This window comes from Temnothorax curvispinosus, unplaced genomic scaffold (assembly GCF_003070985.1).
Source record: "Temnothorax curvispinosus isolate PA1 unplaced genomic scaffold, ASM307098v1 QBEX01003445.1, whole genome shotgun sequence".
In the NCBI taxonomy this organism is placed as follows: Eukaryota; Metazoa; Arthropoda; class Insecta; order Hymenoptera; family Formicidae; genus Temnothorax; species Temnothorax curvispinosus.
The window spans coordinates 87,679-113,609 of NW_020213225.1; the positions used below are offsets into that span (position 1 = coordinate 87,679).

At 44.1% G+C, this 25,931-nt stretch overlaps 2 protein-coding genes across 3 annotated transcripts in view; one reads left to right on the plus strand and one right to left on the minus strand.

The window, feature by feature from the left end:
* Nucleotides 1-346: 346 nt before the first annotated feature.
* On the minus strand, nucleotides 347-5,481 carry LOC112452561 (zinc finger protein 37-like). Its single transcript, XM_025012842.1, has 2 exons — nucleotides 5,215-5,481; nucleotides 347-5,146 (listed from the first exon to the last, which is right to left on the minus strand). The coding sequence occupies exon 2, from the start codon at nucleotides 3,097-3,099 to the stop codon at nucleotides 1,147-1,149; it is 1,953 nt and encodes a 650-aa protein (XP_024868610.1). The 5' UTR covers nucleotides 3,100-5,146; nucleotides 5,215-5,481; the 3' UTR covers nucleotides 347-1,146.
* A 6,305-nt stretch (nucleotides 5,482-11,786) lies between these two features.
* LOC112452562 (protein N-terminal asparagine amidohydrolase) overlaps nucleotides 11,787-25,931 on the plus strand; it is a 48,822-nt gene continuing 34,677 nt past the window's right edge. For both annotated transcript variants that reach the window (XM_025012844.1, XM_025012845.1), the window contains exon 1: nucleotides 11,787-12,499. The gene's annotated coding sequence lies outside the window, so the exon portion shown is untranslated. The remainder of the gene's footprint in view (nucleotides 12,500-25,931) is intronic.

Below are 25,931 nucleotides of genomic sequence, written 5' to 3' on the forward strand. Positions count from 1 at the left end.
AGTTGCGCGCGAGTGCACGTATGAGATAAATAACGAATAATAGTATTACTACAACGGGAACGTCGCGCAAGAATGTGTCGAAATCTCCGTTTTCCGGACGCGCCCGTGAACACATTTATATATAACAAAATCTCATAATATTCAATTTATAAATGTGTGTATATATATAATAGATATGTATATATAGACGTATATATCTTTATAAATATATAGGATAATGTAACGATTGCGCGTGAAAGAACGTAATTGCGAATGACTCGTGCTAGCCTCGTTTCTGGTTTTCTTTTTGGTATACGAACAGTCGTGCTTACAATTAGAGTAATATTATGTACTAAAATGATCCTACTCTCTCGCCAGTGTGCATGCATGTTTTTAACAGATATGGCAAGAGAACGTCTAACTCTATCTCAGTTGTCGAAGAAGCACGGCGGTTTGCTTCTGTCGTTTGAGAAACGTCCTTTTGGCTTTCGCTAATTTAACTTGACAATACATGTTCTACTCCGATGCGATTTACCTTACGCTACAATAAAAGGATTTTACTTAGCTTCCCTAAATCATACGGTGTACTCACTGGTATTTCTATACTTTAGTATGGCAAGTATTATGACACATGGCACCACAGAAATTAACATTCGTCTGATAGATTAGATATCACACACGGAAAACTTCGATCGTTTTATCGTCGGCTGATTAATGCGATTAAAAATGACTCAATAATTCTCTGGAATTCTCTCGAAAATCGTTATTAGTCTATCATTATTGAGCATAATGGATGCAGAGATCATATCATGACCGCGGTCATGCCAGTTGCAGTTTCCGGCATTCTATTTCACTCCCTAAAAGATTTTTGCGATAAATCATAAATTATAAATGTAAAAGAAAAGAAAAAGACATAAAAGTTTACACAGATAAAAGTCGCATATGATATTGGATGAAAAATTAAAGTATTAGAAAAAAAAAGAATTCGGACAAAATATTTAAATTTTGATGCAAATTTTGGTTAAGCTAAGACCGAGTGCAGAAAAACTTGCTGTCATTCGAACAAACGTGCGCGAGATGACATTATGCTATATCGATTTCATTTCACTCTTCTAATCTTCACGTCGAGAGGAAGATAATAAAGCTATTGTTAATGGATGAACGTGTTTACGTAGCTGTGAGCGTCTCCAAAATATCTTCGGGTGACTTTTTCATTTTGCGGAAAGTCTCCAAGTGCTCCTTCGGCACTGTCCATTCCAGGAAGATTTCTAGATTCCGGGTGAGAGCCTCAAGTTCGGACAAGCCGCTCCCCGTGACCGGTTCCTTGCCAGCCGACACCAGGGAGTCCTGAAGAACGTCGTCGATGAGACGTTTGCCGAAGCCGAGCTCGTCCAACCGTTCCTGCCTACTGATCCTCTTCAGGAGGACCGCCAGCAGCAGCCGCATCTTCTCCACCGTCATCATCTTGTACTTCGCGGTGACAGAGGTCTTCTCGACGATCTCGGAGCCGCCGGCCGGTTTACTGGAAACGTTGCCATCGTCATCCTCCTCCTCTGCCTCTGGATGGCAAGTCTTCTCGTGGTTCTCCAGATCGCTCTTAATTCTGAAAAAGTTCTTGCAACGCTTGCAGCCATACGGATTGTCTCTGCCGTGTACGCACTTCATATGCTTCTTCCAATGTGGCAGTTGAGTGAAACCGGTATTGCAGTCGGTACACTTGAACGGCCGTTCTCCGGTGTGTCGTCGGGTGTGCAGCTTCAGGGCGGTCGAATGAGCGAAGGCCTGCCAGCAGACCAGGCAGCGAAATGGTCGCTGGCCGGAATGGGTCCTCTGGTGTACGGTCAGCTGGGACTTCTGGGCGAATCGCTGACCGCACGTGGCACAGCCGTGCGGACGGTCCTTCGCGTGTGTCCTCATGTGCTGCGGCAGGTGACCCTTGAAGGTCTTGTTGCAGATCCCGCAGAGGAAGGACTTGACGTCGCGGTGCAGGCACTCCAGATGTTTCTTCAGGGCGTCGCGACGCACGAAGGCGCGTCCGCACAGGTCGCACTTGTGATCCTTTTGGCCGGTGTGACGTTTCAGATGTAGCGACAGATTGGCCATGCACGTGAAGGTGGTGGAGCACAGCTCGCAGTGGAACGGTCTGACCTGGGTGTGCGTGCGACGATGTTGCAACAGCTGGCCACCCCGCGCGAACGCCTTGTCGCAGTCCGAACACTTGTACGGCTTGAAGCCGGTGTGCATGCGCACGTGCAGCTTCAATCGCTCCTTCAGCTTAAACTCCTTGCCGCAGTCGTGGCACTTGAACACCGGTCCAGTGTCGTGCACCACTTTGTAGTGATTTCGCAGACCACCGCTACCTTTGAAGCGCGCGTCGCATATGATGCAGAAATACTTCTTCTGTATATCCTGTCTGATCTTATAGGTCCGATTCCTCGTCTTCCTCGTCGTCTCCTCTTCTTCCACCGAATTACACACGGAGCTATCGCTATTCTCTGCGTTTTTCGCAGAGGCTTTTGTCGAGGCGGCAGCGGAGGGACTGTCAGTATGCTCCACAATTTCGAGTTCCTCGACAACGTTCTCGCGCTCCAGTAAGTAATTCGCTTGAATGATGGCGTCGATCCTTAATCTGAGCTCCTTTTCGGGATTCTCTTTTTCAGTAACACCATCTCTTTCAGTAATATCATCTGGCTTCTCTCGGTCTTTCTTGCTCGACTTCACCAGCTTCCTCCTCGGTGCTTTCACGTGAGCGATCTTCTCGTCATTACATACTAGCTCTACCGTCACCTCATTACCGATTTTACCATTGTTCCTGATGTCTTCCGTTTTTTTCCGATGAGCCTCCACTCGTTGAAGCCTGCCACCCTGGTATTCCGATTGCTCGACGCTCTTGCAGGAATTGAACTCTCGCTGATCAATGCTCTCGCCATCGTCGCAGTCGCCCGAAAGACTCCTGAGCGCCCTCAGAGCGTCGGTCGCGTCCGTATCCTTGACATTTTCTCTGATACACGATTGCTTCACCGGCCGCAATTCGGTCAGCTGAACTTCCTCCTGCGGTTGCTCGGATCCAGTTAGATTGTTCAAGATTAGCTGTTCAAAATAGTCCTGCATGCTAATCATCGCGCCGTGCCGATAGGCTTCTATTCAGCCCAGACTCTGATAACGCCGAGAGACTTCGACGCTCGACTTTGATTATCTCAGCATACCGTGTCGATCGCCCGTCTTGAAATAACTCACATCGATCATCGTTCCCCCCCTCCGGTCAAATTTATAAGCACGCGTTGCTACCCCGAAGAACCGTGCTCGTCGACGGATACGACACTCGACATCGTGCGACATGTAGATTCTCTATTGATCACAATTGTTCAGTCCGTTTTATTTTTTACCCGTTTATTACCCATACGCTTCACGACAACTCCAAATCAAAACGAATGAAATCGCCAGTCAGGCATCGATGTCGCTTCACGTTCCGAACACGGCGATCGAACGCGGAACGCGGGACGCGACCGTGACCCCGATCGTTATCAGCGACGGAACGAGAGATTTGAGGAAGTCCACCGTATCCGAATCTTAGGAATCGCCGTTCGTCGCAATGCCCTAATGACCGCCACGAGGCATCGCCAGTTCCGAACTGGTAGCGGCGCGGTCTTTCTCGAGGAAATCTCCAGATTCGTCTTTTATCAGCGTGACGGCGATGAGGTCGGAGAGAACAAGGGAGCAAGAGAGACGGAGAGGAGAGGAGAAGAGGTGCGCGCACGCATAGGCGTTTATAAAGCGCGGCCCGCTTATCGCGCTCTTATCGTCCCGATATACCTCGGCCTGTGCCCCTCTCCGCCTCGGACCGCCCGCGCTGGTTTTTCCCCGTCCCCCGGCGACGACGATGACGATCCTATGCTACGCGATGCCGAGCGGAGTCGAGCTCTCCGCGAGGTCGCACCCGGGCAGCTCGCTCCCGGAAGTGCGGGCCAGTGCGGGCGTTGGAATCACCGTGTCGTGCACCCGGCCTCTGCCGGTTCTGCCAGGAGAACACCGGAAGTCTTCCCCGGACGGTCGCGGCGACGGCGGCCGGTTCCTCGTCGACGCGACGATCGACTGACGACGGGGAACGGGAGGGCTCTTCCTCTTTCGACGCGGAGGGCGCCGTTGCTCTCTCTCTCTCGGGAACGACCGCACGATTGCGCTCGCGCCTTTTTCCACGCAAGCGCAATCCTCGGTCGATATCAGCCCCGATGCACACCCCTCCCGACGATAACCGGGGCTCCTCTTCCTCTCTTTCTCCCCCGCGCACGTTGAACCCCCTCGCTTCCACGACACCGTCGCCCTTTCCGCGTTTTTCCAGACGGGTCCTCGGCCTGCTTCCAAGCGACTATCGCCAACCCTTCCTTCCTTCTTTTCTTTCTTTCTTGTTTCCTGTCTTCCTTCCTTCCTTCCTTCCTTCCTGATGCCGTCTGTGACCTCTCACCCTTTTCTGCTGTTTGCCTGGGCACAACACTTACCGTTTGTTTTATTTCGATGCTAATTCGTTTCCGGGGGTCCCGAATAGAAAGTCCGCAACTTATCCCGTCTTTGGTTCTCATTAATTTGAAAAAGCAAGCGGCATTTGAATCTCCACAACATACGCTTCTTTAGATGATATTGTCTCTGTGTATATTATCCACGACTAACCCTAGTTTCAATTAGTAACTTTTTCGATAATGAGGTATTACTTTTGCTACGTATTAATTACATCGTTATATGAAATCTGTTTCATAAACGTAAGAAAAAAAAAGCATCGAAGATCAGCGAAATTCTTTGAGGATTTCATTCCTTTGACAACGCCAGCATTTTTCTATTTCTTAACGGAGCGACGATCGAACGGTCTACAGAAAATAAGAGTGTTTCCTTTCAGCGCCATCGATTTGTGCGAAGACTATGATAAATCGCGAAAGGTTTTTTTTTTTCAACGAAAGGGAGTCTTCTCGTGCATGTCGCTCTCTGTGACCGCTGAATTGGAAACGCTGACTCGTGCCAGCCAGCACTGCATCGATGTTACCAGAGAACTCGACCAGCTCGTCACAATTTTCGTGTCGTCGCGTCGTCGATACTACCTTCTCGCCTACGAAGATCGATAGCCTCGGATTCACGTTTCGTGACACTTCCGCCGATCGTTTTTCAAAAAGCCGTCCACCTGCGTAACATGCTTCGCGTTTAATTTGTCGCGCTTGAATTAATCTCTAATACTCGAATGGCACTTACTTCGATTAAGTTCCCTCGCGATTCTCGTCTATCTTATCTAATTTATTCGACGTTGACGAAAGCTTCACGATTCAATCTCGAGTGATCGCTCGCTTCTGCGCTTCTTTACTCCGAACATATCGATCTCGTTGGAACATGGAGGAACTTGATACGGGATCGAATTTTTTCTTTCTTTGGTACGATATCACCGGCGGCGAGGAGGATGACCGTCGAGGAGATCCCTCTGAATCAGCCTAGTTATCTTGTTTCTATATTTACACACTTTGGCTGCTTGGCTACGGTTTCTCGCATGTGTCGACCCTTATCTCGATCGGAGCGTTCACGGTTTCCTTCTTCGCCGATTCATTTCTTCTTTCTTTCCGGTTTTTTTTTCCTCTATCCCTTTGACTAGACGTTGACGAGCGAGCGAGTACGTTTACGCGCGCGTTAATCGCTATTTATCGACACAGGTGAAGAACGTGCGAATTGTGTGTGGGTTAGTGTTTTAGCCGTCCCGACGGAATCCTGAATTAGCGGAAAACCGGAGGAAACCCGCCACCAGATCTGAAAGAAATTAGAGACACCGGAGGCAATTCTTCGCTAATTCCAATCAACATTATTCGGTAGATATTAAATTGCGGGAGCCCATCGACAATTACCAGCCTCATTTACATTTACGGATGTTAGATGATAAACGAGCGTAAACGAGAGATGTTACGGCGAAGTAAGCATTAAGAATTACGACACACACAGATGCTTATCTGATTAGTGTTACTTAGATATTACACATCTTGATTAGTTATTTACCATTATTATAAACAAAACTTTCTAATAGTTAGTACTGCAAATAAAAAATATTAATTGTAAGTTTCTTTTACAATTTAAATTTTGAAAAAAATTTCTACTAATATTGGAATTATATTGATATTTCTAAAACAGGCGAATATCATGGTATTTTTAAATATTTAATAATGATCGATATATGCACCAAAATTAATTAAATTTTAAGTAATGTAATATGCTGAGAAACATTATATAATTATTTCTTGTTTATTTCATTTTAATGGATGAAATGAAAATTGAGGGTAATCCTACCTATTAAGTATTTTTTGATATATGTATTTTTTATGATAAAAAGAACATAATTGCGATAAGAATAAATGATGGCAATGTCTCTGCATATTCATATACAAGGTGTCAAATTAGTAGCAACGAAATTATAATTGACAGATTATCTTACTAATTGAATGATTTTGCCAACTGATTCGATTTCAATGTGATATATCATCGATTGTCGATATTACACGAAGCAAATTACACGAAAAAAAATACATCTTATGGCACGAGTAAATTCTTTAAGCTCTTGAAGCTTAATCGGCGACGACTCTCTCGCATTCGACAAAACTCTTGAGGCGTCTCGAAGGTAAGGTGAACTTCTTTTCAAAGTTTCCCCACCGCGCGGAAACGGAGCGTGCGAACGCGTTAAAGGTCCATTAAAATTTCACACGATTGACGGCGGGACACCTTGTATACGAGTACGCGGGGTCATTGATCGCGGAAGGCATTTACATCGCGCGATTGAAAGCTCGCTTGGCGTTTACGTGACCCGATCTGCTAACCGCACCGATCAATTTTTGTCACCATCGCCTGACGGCCGCCGGCGCGACGGCGTGCGGCGTGCGACGAGCGCGTGATGCTTGCGGGCGGAAAAAAGTGGAGCAACTTGAGGAGCGGAGGCGCGGCTAACGAGAAATATAAAGCGCCGGCTAGATGCTTCGTTAACGAAATCGCATATTCGCATCGCGCTCGAGAGATAACTCGAGATGACGTCAAGAATGACTCCTCGCGAAAGTTCGGATTATAAAGAATTGCGTTTAACAATTTACTCGCAACATTGGGGTGTTTCAACACTTAAACTACCGGTGATCAACGCATATCTGCTTCTATTTAAATATGTCATTTATATAAAAAAAAATGAAGAGGAGAGTAAATTGATCGATTTAATCATTGGAAACTCAGAAAATCTATCGTTATTGAAAAAAAAATTGCAATCAGTTATTTTAACTTTGTCAGTTAATTGACGATACACTTAGGAATTTGTTTACTTAAACATAGAACAGAATTCACAAACAGATAGCAAAGTAATTAATCCGAGAATTAAGAAATGTTGCTTTCAGTATCAGTTCATTCTACTTTTTATGGAAAAAAAATAATAACACGAGATAACAACACGTGCGATCGAGAGCGAGACAAAGTCCGTTTTTAAACCAATGCTTCGCGAATTATTGTTCCTTGGCTTTCTAATTTTCATTCCCGCGTCCGATCTTGGACGTTTTTCTCCTTGCTCCTCGGCGCAGCTTGCGATTCAGTAACGCGAGCAACCTTCTCCGATCTTCCACCTCTCTAGTATAGATTAGGGCTCCTCGAGCGTGTGCGACGCACACGCACGCACGCACGCACGCACGTATACACGTCGCGTCGCGTCACGTCGCGCGCGGCACTCACACGCGCGTGTCGCTCCCGTTTCTCGCCGTGGCACGGATCTGTGCGCATTGAACTTACCGAAAGCCCACGCGAAGGGGATTGAAGGGGATCGCGCGCGTGATTTCGTCGATCGCGCCGATGGTTTAGTTACCCGCCGCCGCCGTCATCGTCGCCGCCGACAGGTGCGAGGCGCAGCACACGTGATACGACACACAACCGCGACTGGTTTCCGCGAACGCGGCTCGGCTACTCACAGTGCTCACCCGGACTCGATCCGAGCGCGCGGCTCGCCCCGACCACTCCACGGCCGTCTCTCCACTTGGGTTGCCTCGCGGTGCGCGTCGCGTCGCGTCTCCGGCCCGACCCTACCCTCCGGTCGCCATCTTCGATGCGCCTCAAGCCTCAAGCTCCGCGGCGCCGAGCTGAGCTGACAAGCGGAGCCGAGCTGTGAACGCGCGGCGCACGCGGCACGGGACGCGCCGACGAGTCCGCCAGCCCGGCGGAGCTCGAGGGGGGTGAAGTTGCCGCGGTAACGGTCGATAGTACGGCCACGTGACGTCCGATGGCGCGACGAGGCATTTTCGCGTAAAGCAGCCCTATCCAGCCCCATCCCCTTGTATTTTAACCCTTCAATTTGGTTTAACCCTTTAAGAACGGGCGTAGCAGATGAGCTACAGTATACTTTGCTGTCATAATATCACATTTCAATAATAAAATAAACTTTGAATTTTTATTAAAAAATTCCAATTCTGTATTCCAATTAATCTAAAATTTTTTGTTTACATGCATAGTTCATTTTTCCTGTTTTGCATTCTGCGTAATAAGGCTCGTTTAAAATACTCACCTCTAAAGGGTTAAGTTTAATCATTATTTTGAAAGTTATATATATTTTATTGTTAGATCTTACGGGATATAATTGCACACGCCTCCATGTAGCACTGCTATTAGCATTATGAAAAGCGTAACTGTACATGTATAAATATGCCAAATAGGCCTGTTTCTATTAGCTGTATCTTTTTTTTTAAATATAACAAAGAGTCCCATTTGAATCTTCACTTTCTCCCTTTTTCTCTCCTTTCTTTACTTTTGATAATCGAGGATACGTCGATCGTTATTGGGGATTTCATATCCTAAACCCTGTCCGTTCTATAATTTCCATTTTAGAGAAACCTACTAATTTTCTAAGACAGTTTGGGAATAATCTTCTTATTTTCCACTTTGACCGCAGGTTGAGCTAACGAAGGGCTATAGGTGGCAAATTCCTTGAGAAATAACTTTCTTGCCCTTCCATCAGCACGATCCTCGCTGAAGTTATTCCTCCGTCTCGCCCGAAAACATTCGACAAAAACGGTTTACAGAGAAGATACAGAGTTAGACGTGTTTATATTAACGATGAGAATAAGTAAAAGAGCTTTTTCGTGGATAACACGTATCAAGTATCGCGCGCTTGATACAAAGTGATTGATAAAAACTAAAATAAAGGTAAATAATAAGGTATCATAGTCAAACCTTTTAAAATGTATTCGTTATCGTCGTTATCACTGTGAAAGCATCTTCGAGTGGAGTTCAAGGACCCCTTTGGAGCACATAAGCATCGTCGATGGACACATTTTAGATTCCTATCAGTCGCAATATTTTCGATCGCACGATCTCGTTCTTCAGATACAGACGAATTTCGAAGATTTATCGACGTTTCGACTAATTTAATCGGCTATTAATTTAGGATAATTTTGGCTGTATTTCGAACTTTCTGCTTTCGGATTGACTTAATTACGACGTTAACGTAAGCAATATTTAGTGAATATAATTACCAATTTTTTGTTTTTGATCAAGTCGAATTAGGGACGAATTATGTATAGCTATAAATGTTGCCGTAAGCAGCTCTACTGGTTGAGTGAGTTGCCAATTAAATTAATCGGAGTTTGAGCTCGCCCTTAGCTAGCAGAATTGCTTGCGGCAAAATATTAAAAATAAACTCTTCCTAATCTAATCTTTCCTCTCATTTCCTAGACGACAAAAATATTGATAATTCTATCCACGCGTTAACGAAATATTACATGAATATACCACTATAAACAAGTTAATCGCGGTTAAGTTAATCGGAGTTTGGCCAAAGTCGTCCTGCTACTCGGTGATGACTCAGGGGCGCAAAAAAGGCCTACAATTTTACAATAAAACATCGTAATTACGCTCTAGAAGAGCGGCCCACGGTCGCGAAAAAGTGAGCGCATATCAGCTTGGGCGAACGAGGAACGCCGTCGAGCTCGATATATCGCATTAGCGGCGCTCATCAGTTATCGCGATGACTCACTTTGTCGAGCTTTTAAATGGCCGATGCGAGTTTCATTGCGTGTGGGACATGCATGTGGGACCGTAACCGTTCCCCTCGTGATCAGCGCTAATGACTCTCGCGTCATTTTGCTCCAAGTTTGCCGACCTACTTTTCCTTGAGTCGGAGCGATCAGTAATCCGCTTTTAGACTTCGCTTATCTTATCATCGTTGTTTCTATCTTTATTATTTGCTCTTCGTAATCACGTTTTGTCACTTCCTATATTTAATGTGAAGCTAAACGAGGAGGAGAAGGGGAAGAGATTATTATATTCGATTATTTTTTGCGAGATTATTTTTTTTTAGTGCGATACTCGTAAGTGCTGGTCTACAACCTTGCTTTAAAGGATATATGTATTTAAGCTCAGCCGTAAGAAATTTACCAATCACAATGAAATGTGAGGAGAATACTCGATTGTGATTGGTCAATTTCTTACGGCTTAGAGTTTAAATACCCTTTAAAGCAAGGTTGTAGACCAGCACTAACGTGCAATCGTCAGATTATTCTCGAAGTAATGAATCATTAAACGACCGTTCGTTCCGCGATTAGACTGTACGAGAGAACTGTTGTTTCGCGCGTCTGCTATCGCGGCGATCTCGAGGACATCGCGTCGCAACGCCGCGATAAGCGAGAACCTCGTGCCCGATCACGACCGATCAGTGACTTGAACGCCAAAAATCCACGCCGAAAGCTCGCTCGGCGAGATCACCAAGTCGGTCGCCGCATGGTGAGTTCAACGCTTAGGGCCCGATATTTTCGTAGCTCATGGAAATGCGATCCGGGAGTCTCGTTTATCTGTCTGAATAACGCCTGGCTTATCAAATTTCGGATGATCGAGGGAGACACTGAAAAAAGAATCGACAAATGCGCAGTCCACGGCTGTATCGCTGGTTCGCTGGATGTTTGTGCAAAGATTGGTCCGAAAGATTAAGATAGTCTTCCGGTGAGCGATATCGGGTAAATAATAACAGCATTGAAAGAGCTGCGTGAATTCAACGAGATTTGCTTCCTACATTTTACAAAGAAGAAAAATTGCATTGGCCGCGTTCAGCAGACACATATGTTGAGTTCGTCTTATCAACACTCCGCGTTGATTGGTTGGTTCTAAAAGTAAGAGCCACTCATCACGTTCGACTGCTACTGAACGACTTGGTCTGCTGAACGCGACCATTTTTGCGAGATCAGAACGCAAAACACGGCAGATCGCGTAAATATATTCATTAAATTAGTAAGAATTGCCGGTTCAAGCGAATTTGAATGTTCGTGATAAATATTCGGACGAAGACAGGGATCTATCGTTGTAATCTGTATCGACGGTTTACGGAATGTAAACATTGCAAGTTAGTCGATCGACTTTCTCGAGATGGCAGCACTATACTGTTAAATCCGAAATCTCGCTCATGTGCAATAATGCACGTGTATATAAATTTACATGACACACATTTACACATGTTAGTACGTACATACATTATCGTCCGCCGAACATACAAAAATTTAGGATTATTTGCATAAGGAAAGCATAGAAAAAGAGAAAGTTTTCGGGCGCGAGAATGAGAACGTGCGCGAGGAGCATCTCTCTCTATTTTTTCGTGCGCCGCGCGAACGATAACGCGACACATTCGGCTAACTTCAGGCGCGAGAGGCCTGAGAGAGCGCGGCGAAGTGAAGTGCGCGCATAATCGCGAGAGCGCGGCACCGGCGAGCCGAGCGCGGCCGAAGTCGCGCGAACGCGAAACTCGCGGAGCCTCGCTCCTAGAAGCGAAGTGAACGTAGACGCGCTCGGACAGTGCGCAGAGCCGGGACCGAGCGAGCGAACGTTGCTACGCCGGGGTTTGTGGATTTTACCTATTTTTTTTCCACGGCTGTCAGGCCGGAGCAGCGCCCTACTCTCGCGGCGCGTGAAAGCGGTGCTTCGTGAGTGACGCCCCAGCGCGATCACGCCTCGCGCGTATCTCTCTTCGCCTCTATCTATTTCTCTTTCTCTCTCTCTTTCTCCTTCGAAGACGCGAGCCTGTCTCTCTCTCGCGTGGTCGCTCCGATCTGTCATCCTTTCTTTCTCTTTTTCTCTCTCTCTCTCTCTCTCTCTTCCCCTGCCGCGCGCTCGGAGTCCGCGTGGTCGTCACCTTCCCGTCGCGGTTTCGCTCGATAATCGCACACTCGCAGACAACGACGGCGATCGCACGGCACGACGGTGACGTCCGTCGCGACACTGACGTTTTTGCCTTCGATCGGGCGCCGCGGTCGCGTGTGCACCACCAGTTGCGTGTTGCGTAACTGCATTTTACAACAGCCCGCCGCCGCCTCTCGCAGTCTCTCCCCGCGGGTGCATCGGCCCTGTCCCACCCGCGCCTCCCACCGTCCCGTCCCGTCCCGTCTCGTCCCGCGCCACGCCGCTGCGCCAGACCACGCCGCTCCACGCCGCGCCACGCTGAGGGAGTTTGGCGCTACGGAACCTTGGAATCTGACGTTTGGAGCGCACGACTTCGCTGCTGGTGAGTCCGTCCTTTTGCTCATCTCATCTTCTTTCTTCTCTCGACGCGGCCCGTAATCCTTTCGCCTCGCCGTTCGACGTCTTGAATCTTGCTCGGCTGTTTGTACACTTGAAACTTCGTCCAAGCCGCGAAAGTACCAGCGAGTTGCGTGGCCAAATGCTAGAAAGAGCGAAAAAGAGTTATCGCGACGATCGAAAGAGATTCACATTAAAAACACACGTTGCTATTGTATCTTGATATCTTGTCGTGCAAAAATGTAAAGTGGAGCGATTCATTTCTTATTGTTAACTTTATATGTATTATGATCAAACTTTAGCCCAGAATTGTGTTGGTTTCAGCTGTCTATTCGCACTCCTCTTGGTATGTCCATTTCTATCAACGTAGATTAACTTTAATCTCGGTTTAACATAGTTTTTAGCCTTTTCTAGTTCCAAGAATTAGAGGAACATAAAAAGTAATTTAAACGAGCTCTACATTGGTTTGGTAGAAATGGGCATTAGTCACTTCTAAATAATAGCAAACGAGAGACATCACGTCCAATGTGATCGTGCTATTGTTTAGAAGCTATTATTTAGGAGAAGGTCGAACGAACATTGTGAGAAATAGAAGCGCGGAGGGGCTGAAGTTAGATTGTAACACATCACCTACAGTTTCTAGCGAACTTTTAAACAATCTCAATTTTGCGCTTTATCGCATAATCCGATATAATTTTTACGTCTTTATCAAGAGTTGTGGACTTCCGTTCCGCTTTTATTTAACTTAATTTTATCGAGAACGATTTAAATATATATAGATTGCTGTAATTTCGCAATCGATCGGTCCGGTATTTTTCTCAATCGCCCACGATAACGCGTTTTTACGGCGTTTAAGCACTTATAGTACCGTCGCGGTCTCGCTCGCTCGCGCATCTGAATATGCAACGGCATCGCAGTGATGTCGAAAATGAGCTGGTGTTGGGGAAGTAATGACTGGTTTTATATGGGAAGAAAGAACTGCTTTTATTATAAGACGCGTTTTTGCGAAGGCAGGGAGAGCACCGAGGGGAGGAGTTATACTCGTGGATTCGATTTCGCGGAAAGCATAAGCGAGCGAGCGCATCTCCGAAGCGGCTCGAGACACCAGAAAATGTGTTTTACATTAACGGAAAAAGATATAACGCGTGTATGTACATTGCGTAGCGATAAACGGCTTGGATTGAGACTTCGATTTAGATTTTTACGTCTTGGAGAGTTAGATGTGTTGTATATGCGTCAATGTTATGAAGAATTGGAAATTACTGCTGTTTTAAGACAAAAACGAGACTGCCTTATGTAAAAAAATTATGAAATGTAAGCTACAGCATATGGCAAAGTAACTTGAATGGATTTGTGTCTCTGAAATTTAATGGGGAGGGCTTCTTAAACGGTCGCAATTTCTTCCTCGTTGAATCTACAATAAATGCTTTTTGGTCACCTTTCTTGGAACTTGGTAGGATTTAAATTGTAACAATCTCTACACGTCAGTTATAATCATTAAAAACGATGTAATAAAAATAAATAATTAAAAACCTGCAGCTTCTTTTGAATTTATTTATAATATTAATCGTTCAAATTTTGTTTAATTCGTATTTGAAGTGCCGAGATTTATTTTTAACCTGACAATCTCGTATTAAACTTTAAACGATAAAATTGTTTGGAACTCCGATCGCAATTAATCCAAATGCGATTTAAAAGTCAAAATATCTTTACGATACGTTATGCAATCGCGCGAGGACGAATTGACAGAAAAAAATGTAATTCCACTTCAGCATCGCTTTAACGAAGAATCGTTGCTTCTGCTATTTTGCTTGCGAGACATCTATCCTTCCTGATCGTAAATCACGTATATGCTCAAATGGCAAAAAAATTTGCGGCGCGTGCGAGTAGTGAGATAAAAATAAGCAACGGACTGCATCGTCAACTTGTGAGACATACGTCTTGTATACACTTTCGGCGTATACTATCGCCGAAAAGTTTTCAGACATTGGCAACGGGTGCGGAGTAATTCCTAGCAGCGAAATAACAAGAAATTTTACGAGTAGAAGACTTTCGAATCATTTTCTACATATTTTTTTATATTCGCGAGTTTCGCGTGCGACCGCAGTTTTTCCAGAAAGTAACACCCGCCAATATGTGAGCTTTCACGGGATGTATATCAGACTTTTCGAGGACAGTGTACGCGCCGACGTATACAATGGCAAACGTAACCAGTCGTCGTGTCGTGACACTGCAATGGCACTTGCATATGCAGTACGTTCGTCGTCGTGAAATTATCCAGTGGCCATCCTTTGGTTCTGTCCCTCCGCGTGCCTCTTTTTCTTTTCTTCTCCTGCTTTCGCGGTCACCGAGAGGAAACAAAAGGAAAACTTCATTACCCTCGTCCGGCCTTATAAAATCTCTTGAGCCTTATAAAATCTATTTATACAATTTTCGTGCGCGATACAGAAATTTAGATTTATTATTATTATTATTAACGTCTTTATATACGAGCTATCAAAAACTTAAATTGTCTTGTACAACTTCCTCGTCTTAAACTTTACTCGTTAGGGGACAATATGCGCTTTAAAATTGTCTTGAAAATTGTGGAAGTCATTTATGGGAGTTCTGTCAGTTAATTATTTCTGAATCTCTGATAAATTTATCTGACTTGATCGTTCAATCAGGTTTCTAAGCGTTGTCGAGATTCTGAGCTCGAGCTTCCTCGCGAGGACTTTCCCTCCGAAAATTCGGGAAATGCGTCTCGCAAATTTGTCGACGAGGAAAGAAGTTAATTATCGTAATCGGCGGCGATCTGCTGCCCCGTTCGAAACCGGAAGAAGGGGCATCCGACGAGCAGCGGAGTGCAAGTACTTAACCTTGCCGCGACTTTCGGACCTCCGATCGAGCGGGGTTCAAGGGAAAGGGTTATTAAAAGGCTCTTCCCTCCGTTTCCCCCCATCACTCGAGTAGTCATTAAAGGCGGAATCGAATTGACCCACTGCATGTCGGTTGCGATTCGTAGTGTAACGTACGTCTATGCCTGCAACTATGGCAGCATCTCTCTCGCCGCTCACACGCTGCGATCGAATTTATTATAATCATTCGGCCGGAGTATCGCGTGTGTGCGTGTGGTGTGTGTATGTGCGCGTATGATGATTCAACTCTCTCAAGATAGTCCTTTTTCGCTGTGCGAAATTTATAGGAAGCCATATGCTTGATCAGCCGCTTACAGAAAAGCGCACCTTTGATTAATAGGTCCCTAACGCTTCGCAAAACGCTTCTAATCCGTTGAAATTGGCTTTTTTCGACGTTACACCTTGCAGTCGTATAACACTTTGTTGGAAAAAATCTTGTCAGCAGTTATTGTATTATTTTTTACCTCTCTTTGTATTTTAAACCAAATTTAAAACCAAATCCAGATCAATTAAGCAAGCAAGCGTAAATAAATACGAACGACGCCGCTGATATGCAAGTTGTTCGTTCATGTTTGTTCGCGCTCGCTTGCTTGGACTGGATTCAGCCTGATGTGAAAAAATAGTTGGTGTTTTAGAATGCCAGCTGTTAAAATTTATTTTTGTACTCTATGAATTGTAAAACTAAGAAATTATGTTTTGTAGATGACCAGTAATACAAACATGTTAAATAAAAAGAAAAAAAATTTATTTTGCAAGAGATTAATTAATATTTCAATCGTTATTTAATGTTCTTAAATTGAATTATAAGAAAGAAAGGCTCAAATATTCGTTTCACAACGTCATGATATCGTGCAAAATACGCGAATCTTCCTACTTAAATAATTTTCCAAGTCGTGGAAAAATTACTTGCGCGCGTTGCCTTAATTCCCCACAGTTTTTTGTCAATGACTGCACCCTCGCCCCGTAGATGCACGTTACATTGCAGGTAATAAGGTAGAATCATCGGACGAGCGGATAATGGGCGAGAAGGGAGGGAGGAAGTTGGAAAGAAGGCTGCCGTGGAATGATAAACACAGCTTTTGCGTGTACTTAAAACGCATGTGCGTGTGCGTGCATATGTGTACGCGCGTGTGTGTGCGCGCGCGCGCCCGCCTGTATACGGCAAGAGGGAGGAGCGGGTAGGTGGAACGATAGAGCGCGAGGAAACCGTAGGGAAAAAGGCAGAAACGAAAGGGCGGCGTGCATGATGGGATAAGTGCACGTCTCTGACAAAATACCGGGGCCCGCTTACGCACACGCACGCACGCACACACGCGGGGTCCACCCGGACCGATCGACAGTCCCCGGAGTCGTATTTATTAATCATTTTTAGCGAGCGCGCCGCGCCGCGCCGCGCCGCCGTGGAACCGACAATTTCCGCGCCGGCCGATTATATTCGCGCATCCGCCGAGAATTCCGTCGGCTCTCCGGCCGCACGGGCTTTCTGGCAGCGGCGCATTCGTGGGAATCGCGATCAATCGGCAGCCCTTGCCGCGATACCTGTTGCACCGAGTTACGTCTGGGCCTCAACTCGGGAAGGAGGCGAGGTTGGGATCTACTTTTTATCACAGCGATACAGTCTCGGGGTGTCGCGCAGATAGCCTTAAAAATTTTCAAGTATATCTCCTTGAAAAATGTCGTATCTCACATATAAGAACGTTTAAATAACATGTAATCGTTATCGGATATGTGGGGTAATATATTTAAAGAAATAAGATACATATTCAGGGTGACTTCAATATAATGTATATCACGGATTTTCATTGTTGTAGGTACAATTACTTTCGAATTATCGTGATCATAAATTGTGAGAGAATCGTAAGAATGCGATTTGCATAGAATTTAAGAATTTAAAGACAGATCTTTTGTACAATCAATTAGGGAAAAACGCCATTTTACAATCAGAACTGGATCTTAGTAACCTAATAGTATTATTCGTGTGAATTTTTATGTACATTTTTCGCCTTAATAAACCATGTGCTGTGGTACCTATAAATGATCTCATATGGCTATAAATAATTGAAATTAACATTTTTAATTATTTATGGACATATAAGAGATGAGAACTCATGTACTGCATTTTGATTGCCGCATAATTTTAATTCATCCAGCAAAGCCTGATTATTTTTCACGATCTATGATTATGATCAAACGTAAAGTCTCGAATAGCGTCTTTCTCCTCTGACGGCCGCTGCGTTTTGCCGAGTACGCGCCGCGTGCTTTTTGCCTCGCGAGAAAATCCACCCGGCGCGAACGGTATCGTGCCAATAATTGTGCGCAACTTAAGTACACGCCGGTGCTTAAGGATCAAGAAATTGCGAAATAATGAACACTTCCTCGGGCGAATGATTATAAAAAAAGAATGTCCGTCATTAGAATCAACGATGGACGGCACTGTAGGCCAATCCTGTTACATTGCGTCGTAGAATTTTACAATTGCGTAGTCATTTGTCTTAAGACCACGCACGGGACACTTCTCTCCGTTGTAATCAACATTTCTTTACTATTTTTTTATAGATCCCGCGTTATTTTGTCTGTTAAATTACCTTTCGTCATTGTAAATTTTCTTTTTTGTAAAAATAAATTCTTATATACGAATGATTAATCATTATGTTTTTACGTAAAGCAATCTGCAGAGAGAGATTTATAGAATTATATAAAAATTTGCAAAATTATAAATTATCGCGTTAACGCGAATCAATGGTACGCTAAAAAATTCATCGACTTTTAAATTGCAAATTTTTTTGGTGTTGCGATAATAAAAATGTTCTGTTTACAGCTTAAGTAAAGATTGAATCGAAGTAATTTCTCATTTATTGCAAAACGGAGCTTTGTTTATTTTTATACGATTAAACGCGATTTGCGGATATATTAACGCAAAATGTGATATTGATTTAGCGATCTCGCCATATTGGTGAAAATTAAATGCAGGAATATTGCATAAATTCGCGCTACAGTAAACGAACGCGCACGGTCGCGGTGATTCGAATGTCATTCAATCGCTGCGGATGTTGCATAAAAAATAGTATATCGCGGTTGACACTTTTACAATATTCATATTGGTATCAAGGTAACCACTCCTTTCTACGTCATACGCGCAGCTGGCGCAATTTCCTCTTAAGCTTCTTTAAAAGGCTAATGTGCCTCTTTTTTATTTACTATTTACAGAGATAACGCAGATAAATAAGATGGCAGATTGCTGAGATTGCCGTATCTATCTTGCGCAAATCCGATGAAAATAATACAAGACGCACATTCGTGCACTAGTCCTTCCAAGACATATGTACATATGTTGTTGCATATTTTTAACGGATGTCTTTAATTGAATTTTTGTATCTCTTTAATCGGCGATTAAAGGAACTTAATATAAAAATACAGAGTGAATCGCACGCTCGTTATAAATCTCGACGGTGAATACATACGCGATAGCGTACGATACGATCGGAGTTAGGTCCTTTTTCTCGCGGCCCCCTCGAGGGGACGATAACTCGCGTTAATTTGACAGTTAATTAGCGCCGATCGGATCGATCGTACGGTTCGCGATGCACTTCCGCGATTAGCCTTTTTTCTCGAAGCTGCCCGCTGCGTTTACTTTGCCGTTTGCGACTCGCTATTAATTTCGCCTCGCTATGACGGCCTGAGTATGCTGTAAAGATGGATGCTTAATGTGTCATGTCTACATCAGGCTTATTCGCAGATACTGCAGAGAAAGGCTGTCCTCGCGCGCTTTAAGAATTAAATCTATTTCTATAAATAAAATTTTAAAACATCTATGTGTTACACACTGTGGTAGGTCTCAATAAATTTTTAGTTTTCGACATTGCGACAATTCCGTTTCGGCAATCTATTTTTATTTTTTTGCTACGAAAATTAAAACTTTAAATTTTTTACAAGATTTATTTAAAAGATTATCGTATCTGTTTCCTAAAATAATTCAAGCGGAAATAATTTTGGCGTTTAGAAACGGATGATGTACCTTGCACTAAAGAAATGAGAGAAACGAGAATTTATTTCGATAAACGGGACTCTCGGCTGATACTCTTTAATTAATAAAGTTAAATCACCTTATCTGCCGGCGAATTTATTCGCTCGGCGGTGCACACGAGATTGCGAGATTTCTTCGATACGGCGCACGATACCGCGTGAAACCGTGTGGTCGACGCGCGGCGGCGCGTTATAGCAATCCTGAAAACTTCCGTCATCGCCCGCGGCGGGTATTAAGAATGTCGTTGATTAATCTTACGTGTTGCCTTTTTTACAGTTTTACACTCTACCATTCTGTAAATAAAAGACGCCGCCGGACGCGCGCGGCGGCGGATACTTGAGCCGGTGGGTGTGCGCCTCTCTATGCGCGGCTCTCCATTTTCACCCCCTCGTCCCGTTTCCCACCTCGCACCTTCTTCGCCGAGAAAGCACTCCGGCAATGGGAAAGCAACGATCGCGGTTAGGATCATCGGAATTTCTGATCGGAGAAATTCCCCGGGATTATTATGAGAATGGATCAACGTTGAAACGTACGTCAGAATCCGGGATGCGTTTAATTAACCTTCGCGTCCCGCGTTAACCTTATTCAACATTGTAAATCTAACTCGATTACGAAAATTGGGGATCTTTCTCGTTGCGCACTCTTTCGTGCGTTACTAGAGGTGCGTTGTTCGTTTTAAATCTGCAATACTCGCGGAACGCACTGCCACGGGTTAAAAGGAACAAAGTGGTTAAAGATTCAAACGCTAATTACATGTGATTTATTTAGCGGAGTTTTAAGACCCTAATATCAGCAGGATGGCAAACATGTTTATTGTTTTATTCATTGGCCCGGCAAACGCGCTCGCTGCCGTGATCGACGTTAACAAATGATACCCCATCACTGCGAAGATCAGCGTCGGCAATCCGACGATTATAAACTTGTATCATTCGATTTCGGACGTAGTTTGGATTAATGGAGGTAAATTTATGCCTATAAAGTCGACTCGACTTGAAATTATAATGGAAATCGAATGATATAATACGTTTATTTATTCGATATTATATTTCATCATTGATATTATATTTCTTTATTAGAATCTCGCTTCTCTGAGACAAAAATTAACTTTGAGTTGAATTCAATTTTTTCAATTTCAAGACTCGCTCTAAAATCTTTTTAAAAAGTAAATTATTGGACTCCTCAGTTACACATAAGAAATTAATAAACGCTAATTGATTGGATGATGCACGTTTGCATTGTGTTTCTCGAATTGCAATATGAAAATAGGACATTCATTTTCTTGGGCATTCTACTTTTCGAAATGTGTTAAGAGATTGTATAGTTATTCGGAAAATTCAAACTGGTGAAATTTATAAAAGACGTGATTTATCTGACGTATGAACTCTGACGATAATTAATGTGAAATGGTAAACGAGTGATATCGGAAGATAGACCGCGTGCGTTACATGAAAAAATAAAATGTTCAGCCGTCAACTGATGGTCATTTACAAATTGTCATTATTTCCCGCATGATTCAATGTTGACCTAACCCGGCCGGCCACCCGGAGGCGTTTGTCAAAAGTTCAATCTTTCAAATTGATTTACGATTGTTCTCATGAATGTATGCCAAACCGGTTCGGGCCTCCAGAACACTTAGTCGGTCGGAAAGTTGATAATTATCGATTCCTTGATTTATCTCTTGTGCCGCGCGCTGCCGCGTTCGTCATCAGGAAGCGTAACGGAAAAACGTGCGAGATTAACGGTGATATACGCGGTTCGCGCCCGTGAAAAATTTTCAATCGGCACGTACTTGTCGTCCTATAGACGAACGACGGAAGGCGCGCGTGTCCGATCGAATCTCAAGCGGGATCTCGCGACGACAATAAAATGGGTCCTTCGACGATCCTCGGTTTGCGCGAGCTCACGTATCCTGGGCCTCACGAGAGGGCCTCTCCTCGCCGGACAAATCACGGCTATTACTTTCCGATCACCCTGTACATCCGTCTTTTTTATTCGACCACACTTCTACCTGCCTCGTGTTTTTATTTCGTGCACACATAGAGCCGGTCCACGTGCACCGGGGCCCTTGCATACGTGCGCTTGTACAACCGGGGGACGGTAATGAACCGGGTTGCTAGCTCACTCGCGCGCGCTCGTAATCGTGTAAACTAAGAGCACATCTACACAAACACGCATACACGTGCACGGCGAAACGTGCGAGACGGTGCACACGTAGACACGATACAAGACGGGGCTCCAGGCGCGGTCAGATTAATGAAACTCATGCGAGCAGCGGCTCTCAAGTCCGTGAGATACTGAGAAGAAAGCGTTCGTGACTATTTCTTCCTCGCTTTTGCGGTTAATTTTTAATCATTGTCTCATATCTCGAAATGAAAGAGAAACAGCTTTCGTGAAGAAGCTTAAAGCTTCTCACGTTAAGTTTCGAGGAGAAATGTTTCAAAACTGCGCAGACTTGAAAAAGAATAACAATGCTCGCGCTAAAAAGAGAATTTTGGGAATATTAGAAATAGAACTGAATTATCTATCTTTCCGAAGACGGAAGATCTTTCTCTTTTTGAGCCTAAATGTTCGATATCGAAATTTGAGATACTCACTCGAAACATCTCATATGTGCCTTAACTCTTTTTTATATATATCATCTGTTAACGCTTAAATAATAGTGCGCGAAATAAATGGCACTCTATACGTTCTGTACTCTACAACGGAAACAGTTTCACAAATGGCCGATGCAGTTATACCGTTATGCATAAATTTTGCGACGGGACTCTTGTGTGCCGCCTTAGAAAACACTCAGATCGGCAGGTACTCTCGCGATCGCGTGGAAACCGTCGTGATCGTTACAAATCTGTACATTGTGAGGTAAACATATGCTGTGTGCCGCGCGAAAACGGCGAAAAGACAGCGCGCCGCGTAGAAGACGTCCATTATTGTCCCGTGCATCCATTTCCCGATGATGTGTTACGTGCAAACGCGCCGCTTTATCTCGTCCGAAACGGGCCGGTAATTGTAATTCGAACTCGCCCGAGAGACTCGCCGTTACTCGCGCGAGCGAGTAAATCACGCCGGCGCGCTGTACGCTGCTCCGAGGATTCGAGATGTTCCGGGAACGTCATTATCCGCCTCCTTATAGAACGTTTCGGCGAAACCGCTCGTAGAGCTGTTCTTGCAACGATCTGGGCGCGTTTCGCGAAAATTGCAAGCGCATCCGCAATAGCGACTGCGGTTGAAGTGCATCAATATTTGGAAATAATTTAGGGAACGTAATCGTCGATTTAAAGCGATAAGTACGATTTTCGTTTTGTTTCAATAATATTTTTTCAATGATATTTGCACGAATGTTTACTTCTTTATAAGTCTCACAAAAGTACACTTTAGATAAATTTTATATTTCTTGTGGTATTAGATTTTTTTGACGGAATCTTTGCGAGTCCTTCCAGTTTGTTCCTCTTTGCCTGTTTTACCTCGATTCGGTATACAGAAACGTTCCGCTTCAATTTCGAGAAGATACCACGTTTTCAATTCCGGACAGTCTCCTCTTATCCGTAAGCCTATACTAGTGTACGAATATGGACGCCCCTGCAACCATAACTGTATACTTTCACGTGGCCGCCGACTTTAATCGGAAGGTACTTAACCGAACCACGGTATAGAATTATAACCAATACCTCCTATTCCCATACTCGATGCTCGCTTGGAGAGTTTCCCACGACTTTGGTCTCCGTTCCTGCTCGTCGACGTTTCCTAACGAGAGACAGACGAGCGAGAGAGGTACGCGAATTTTTGGAATTTTATCTAAACCCGGCCAACACGAAGTGCTGGAAGCACAAGTTTCACCGAGAAATAGCAAATTTCCTCGCTGTCACGATACTCTCATCGGAGAATTTGCTAAAAAATTGTCTCTTGCCATTTGGACATATATAATCTCTTTTACACATATTTCTACTTAAGTCCACGATATTTCATCGAAACGTCCAGTCATCTGGGAAATAGAGAAGTCGCGTGTTTCACGATTTCAAAAGTCGAGAAATTAAAGCCTTTACGATCTATGGAATTGAAATCTTACGTGAAAAATCAACGAATTCAATGAAATCAAAAACTATATGTATATTACTTTCCATCGACGTGATTCTGTAAAATTTCAACCTTCGTCATATATCACTTCACACTTTTATAGGTTTTAAACGTTTCGCAAATGAATGACAGTACGTTTTAAACAGCGTTTCGCTTTTATCGCGCGTCTCGCCGTGACTTATCGGAGCGCACTTCGTCGATACTTTCTAATAGTAAAGCATTACATTGTCGTAACGCTCTCTGCGTAATTATTACTTGTACTAGTAGCGTAGTTATTACTCGCTTATACTTGAGTAATCTCGGTGCCAGTTAGTCATTACGAATATTGGGCGCGTTCTACCATCATAATATTATCTCCGTTCCGCCGTGATCGATAATTTATACTTACAGTGATCAATCGATTAATCTTTAGATCATAACTGTCCATTAACCATCGGATGTAACAGAATTTCAGCTAATCGAAGAAATTCGCATATTAAGACGCGCTCGAACGAGTTCGAATTTGAAGTTTCGTTTCAAATCCGAGTTTGTGAATGAATGCTAATTTTTTTTCCGCGATACAATAAAGAATCACGACTGTTTTGCACGAGACGCGAGAAATTCAGATGGTTGAAATTGAGCGAGCGAGGGCATCCTGTCTTTGCGCGTCTTCTTCCCGCGATCCTAGTTGGAATCTTCACGAAGTGCAGGCGTGCACGCGAGCCGCTATACGAAAGCGAAGGAGGGCTAAGCCACGTGGAACGCCCTCGATCAGGGGGTCTCCTACATCAGCCGGGGACGAGCTCTTCCCCGGCGCTTTGAACTCTCTCGAGCCAGTCGGAGCCTAACTGAGTTAAGAGACGCTGTTATAGGGCCGGCTAAAGAGAGGGTGTTAACCTTCTCTCCCGCTAGCTCACCTGCGATAGCTACTCACGCCGGTCTCTTCTCAACGGTCAACGGTTACGCCATCGTTTTCCGTAACGTTTCAATTCGATACGCGAGCCCGCATCGCTTCCTCGTTGTCCGCGCCGCCGCATCGCGAAACGCCGAATTCTTTTTACGAGGCCCCCGCGATCACTTTGATCGGCGAGTGAGCGGACGTATCTCCCGGGATATGCTCGATGTACTCGGAAGCGGGATAAGCTACCGCGCCGAGTGATTGAGCAACTCTAAAGACTAGACGTTACATCGCCGAGCTGACGCGCGAGACGAAGAAGTGAGACGAGAGGAAGGTATGGGATATTAATTCTTCGACTGACACGGCAAACACGACAATTTTCACGGACTGGAGTAGGGTAGGACAAGCGGAAAAACGTATTTTTATTTTAGGGAAATGCAAAAAAATCGCGCTAGATGAATTTTACCTATAATTGTAAAATTCAACAAACAGTTTTGGATATCATGTTAAAATATAGAAATTTAATCCTTATTTTGTTATTGAAATGATTGACTCGGTTTCCTTTTATACTTGTCAGTATAAGTACTTCCCTTTTTGTATTTACTGCTTTTAGCTTTTATGTCTGAATTAACCGACTTGCCTCCTCCGCGTAAGAGAGAACGGAGCTTGTCTAAGCACGTCATTATTTCAGATGCATGCAAGTAAGTTTGTTCATAGACCTTTTTTCCGCAATCACCTGTCTCGGATTCGAGGAGGCGAAGCGAACCTCCACCCTTTAATCGTCTCTAATGATTGGCTCTTTATGCGCACGTCGGAATTCGAATACGCTCGCGTGTGCACGCTACTTTGCGGCAATTGACAGGTTCTTAGATAGAGGCTTTCGATAACATTACCGGACCCGTGTTTCTCTCTACTCGTCTGCGCACGAAGATCGATTAACGTGCCGGCGACCAACGATGAGAACGATGATATTCCGATGAATTTGACGAAGTTACGTCTGGCGTGCACGCGTGTCTCTTCATACGTTGCAAATACGATGATTCATTGCTCGAGGAATCGCCTTTTCGCCTTACGAAGGATTCTCTCGCCACGGGGATGTATTAAATTTAAATAGCTTAGGTAATTCTTAAATTTCTCTGACGATTACGCGCGTGTAAATAGCACGTAATTGATAATCGGAAACGAGTAACTTATATTTTATTTAAGAAGAACGAACGTATAAGATTTATTGAAAAGTTATTAATGCATGCTTCGACGCATCTGCGAAGTTGGCATAACATTCTACGAATTTAAAAAAGATGCTAAGAATTCAAATAGCAGTTTTACAGTTCCTGATAAAAATTAAAAAGAGTTCTGTATTCTTTATGTTAAAAAATCGAAATTGAAAAAATGTGCTAATTTCGCGAATCTAGCACGACACTCGATCTCTTTTCTAAAGTACCGAAATGCGTTGATATAATTTATAATATTTGATAAGAGTTCCGAATAGTTCTATTCGAGTAACAATTTTTAACAGTTACGTCCAGCACTCAGTGAAAATGTGTCGTGT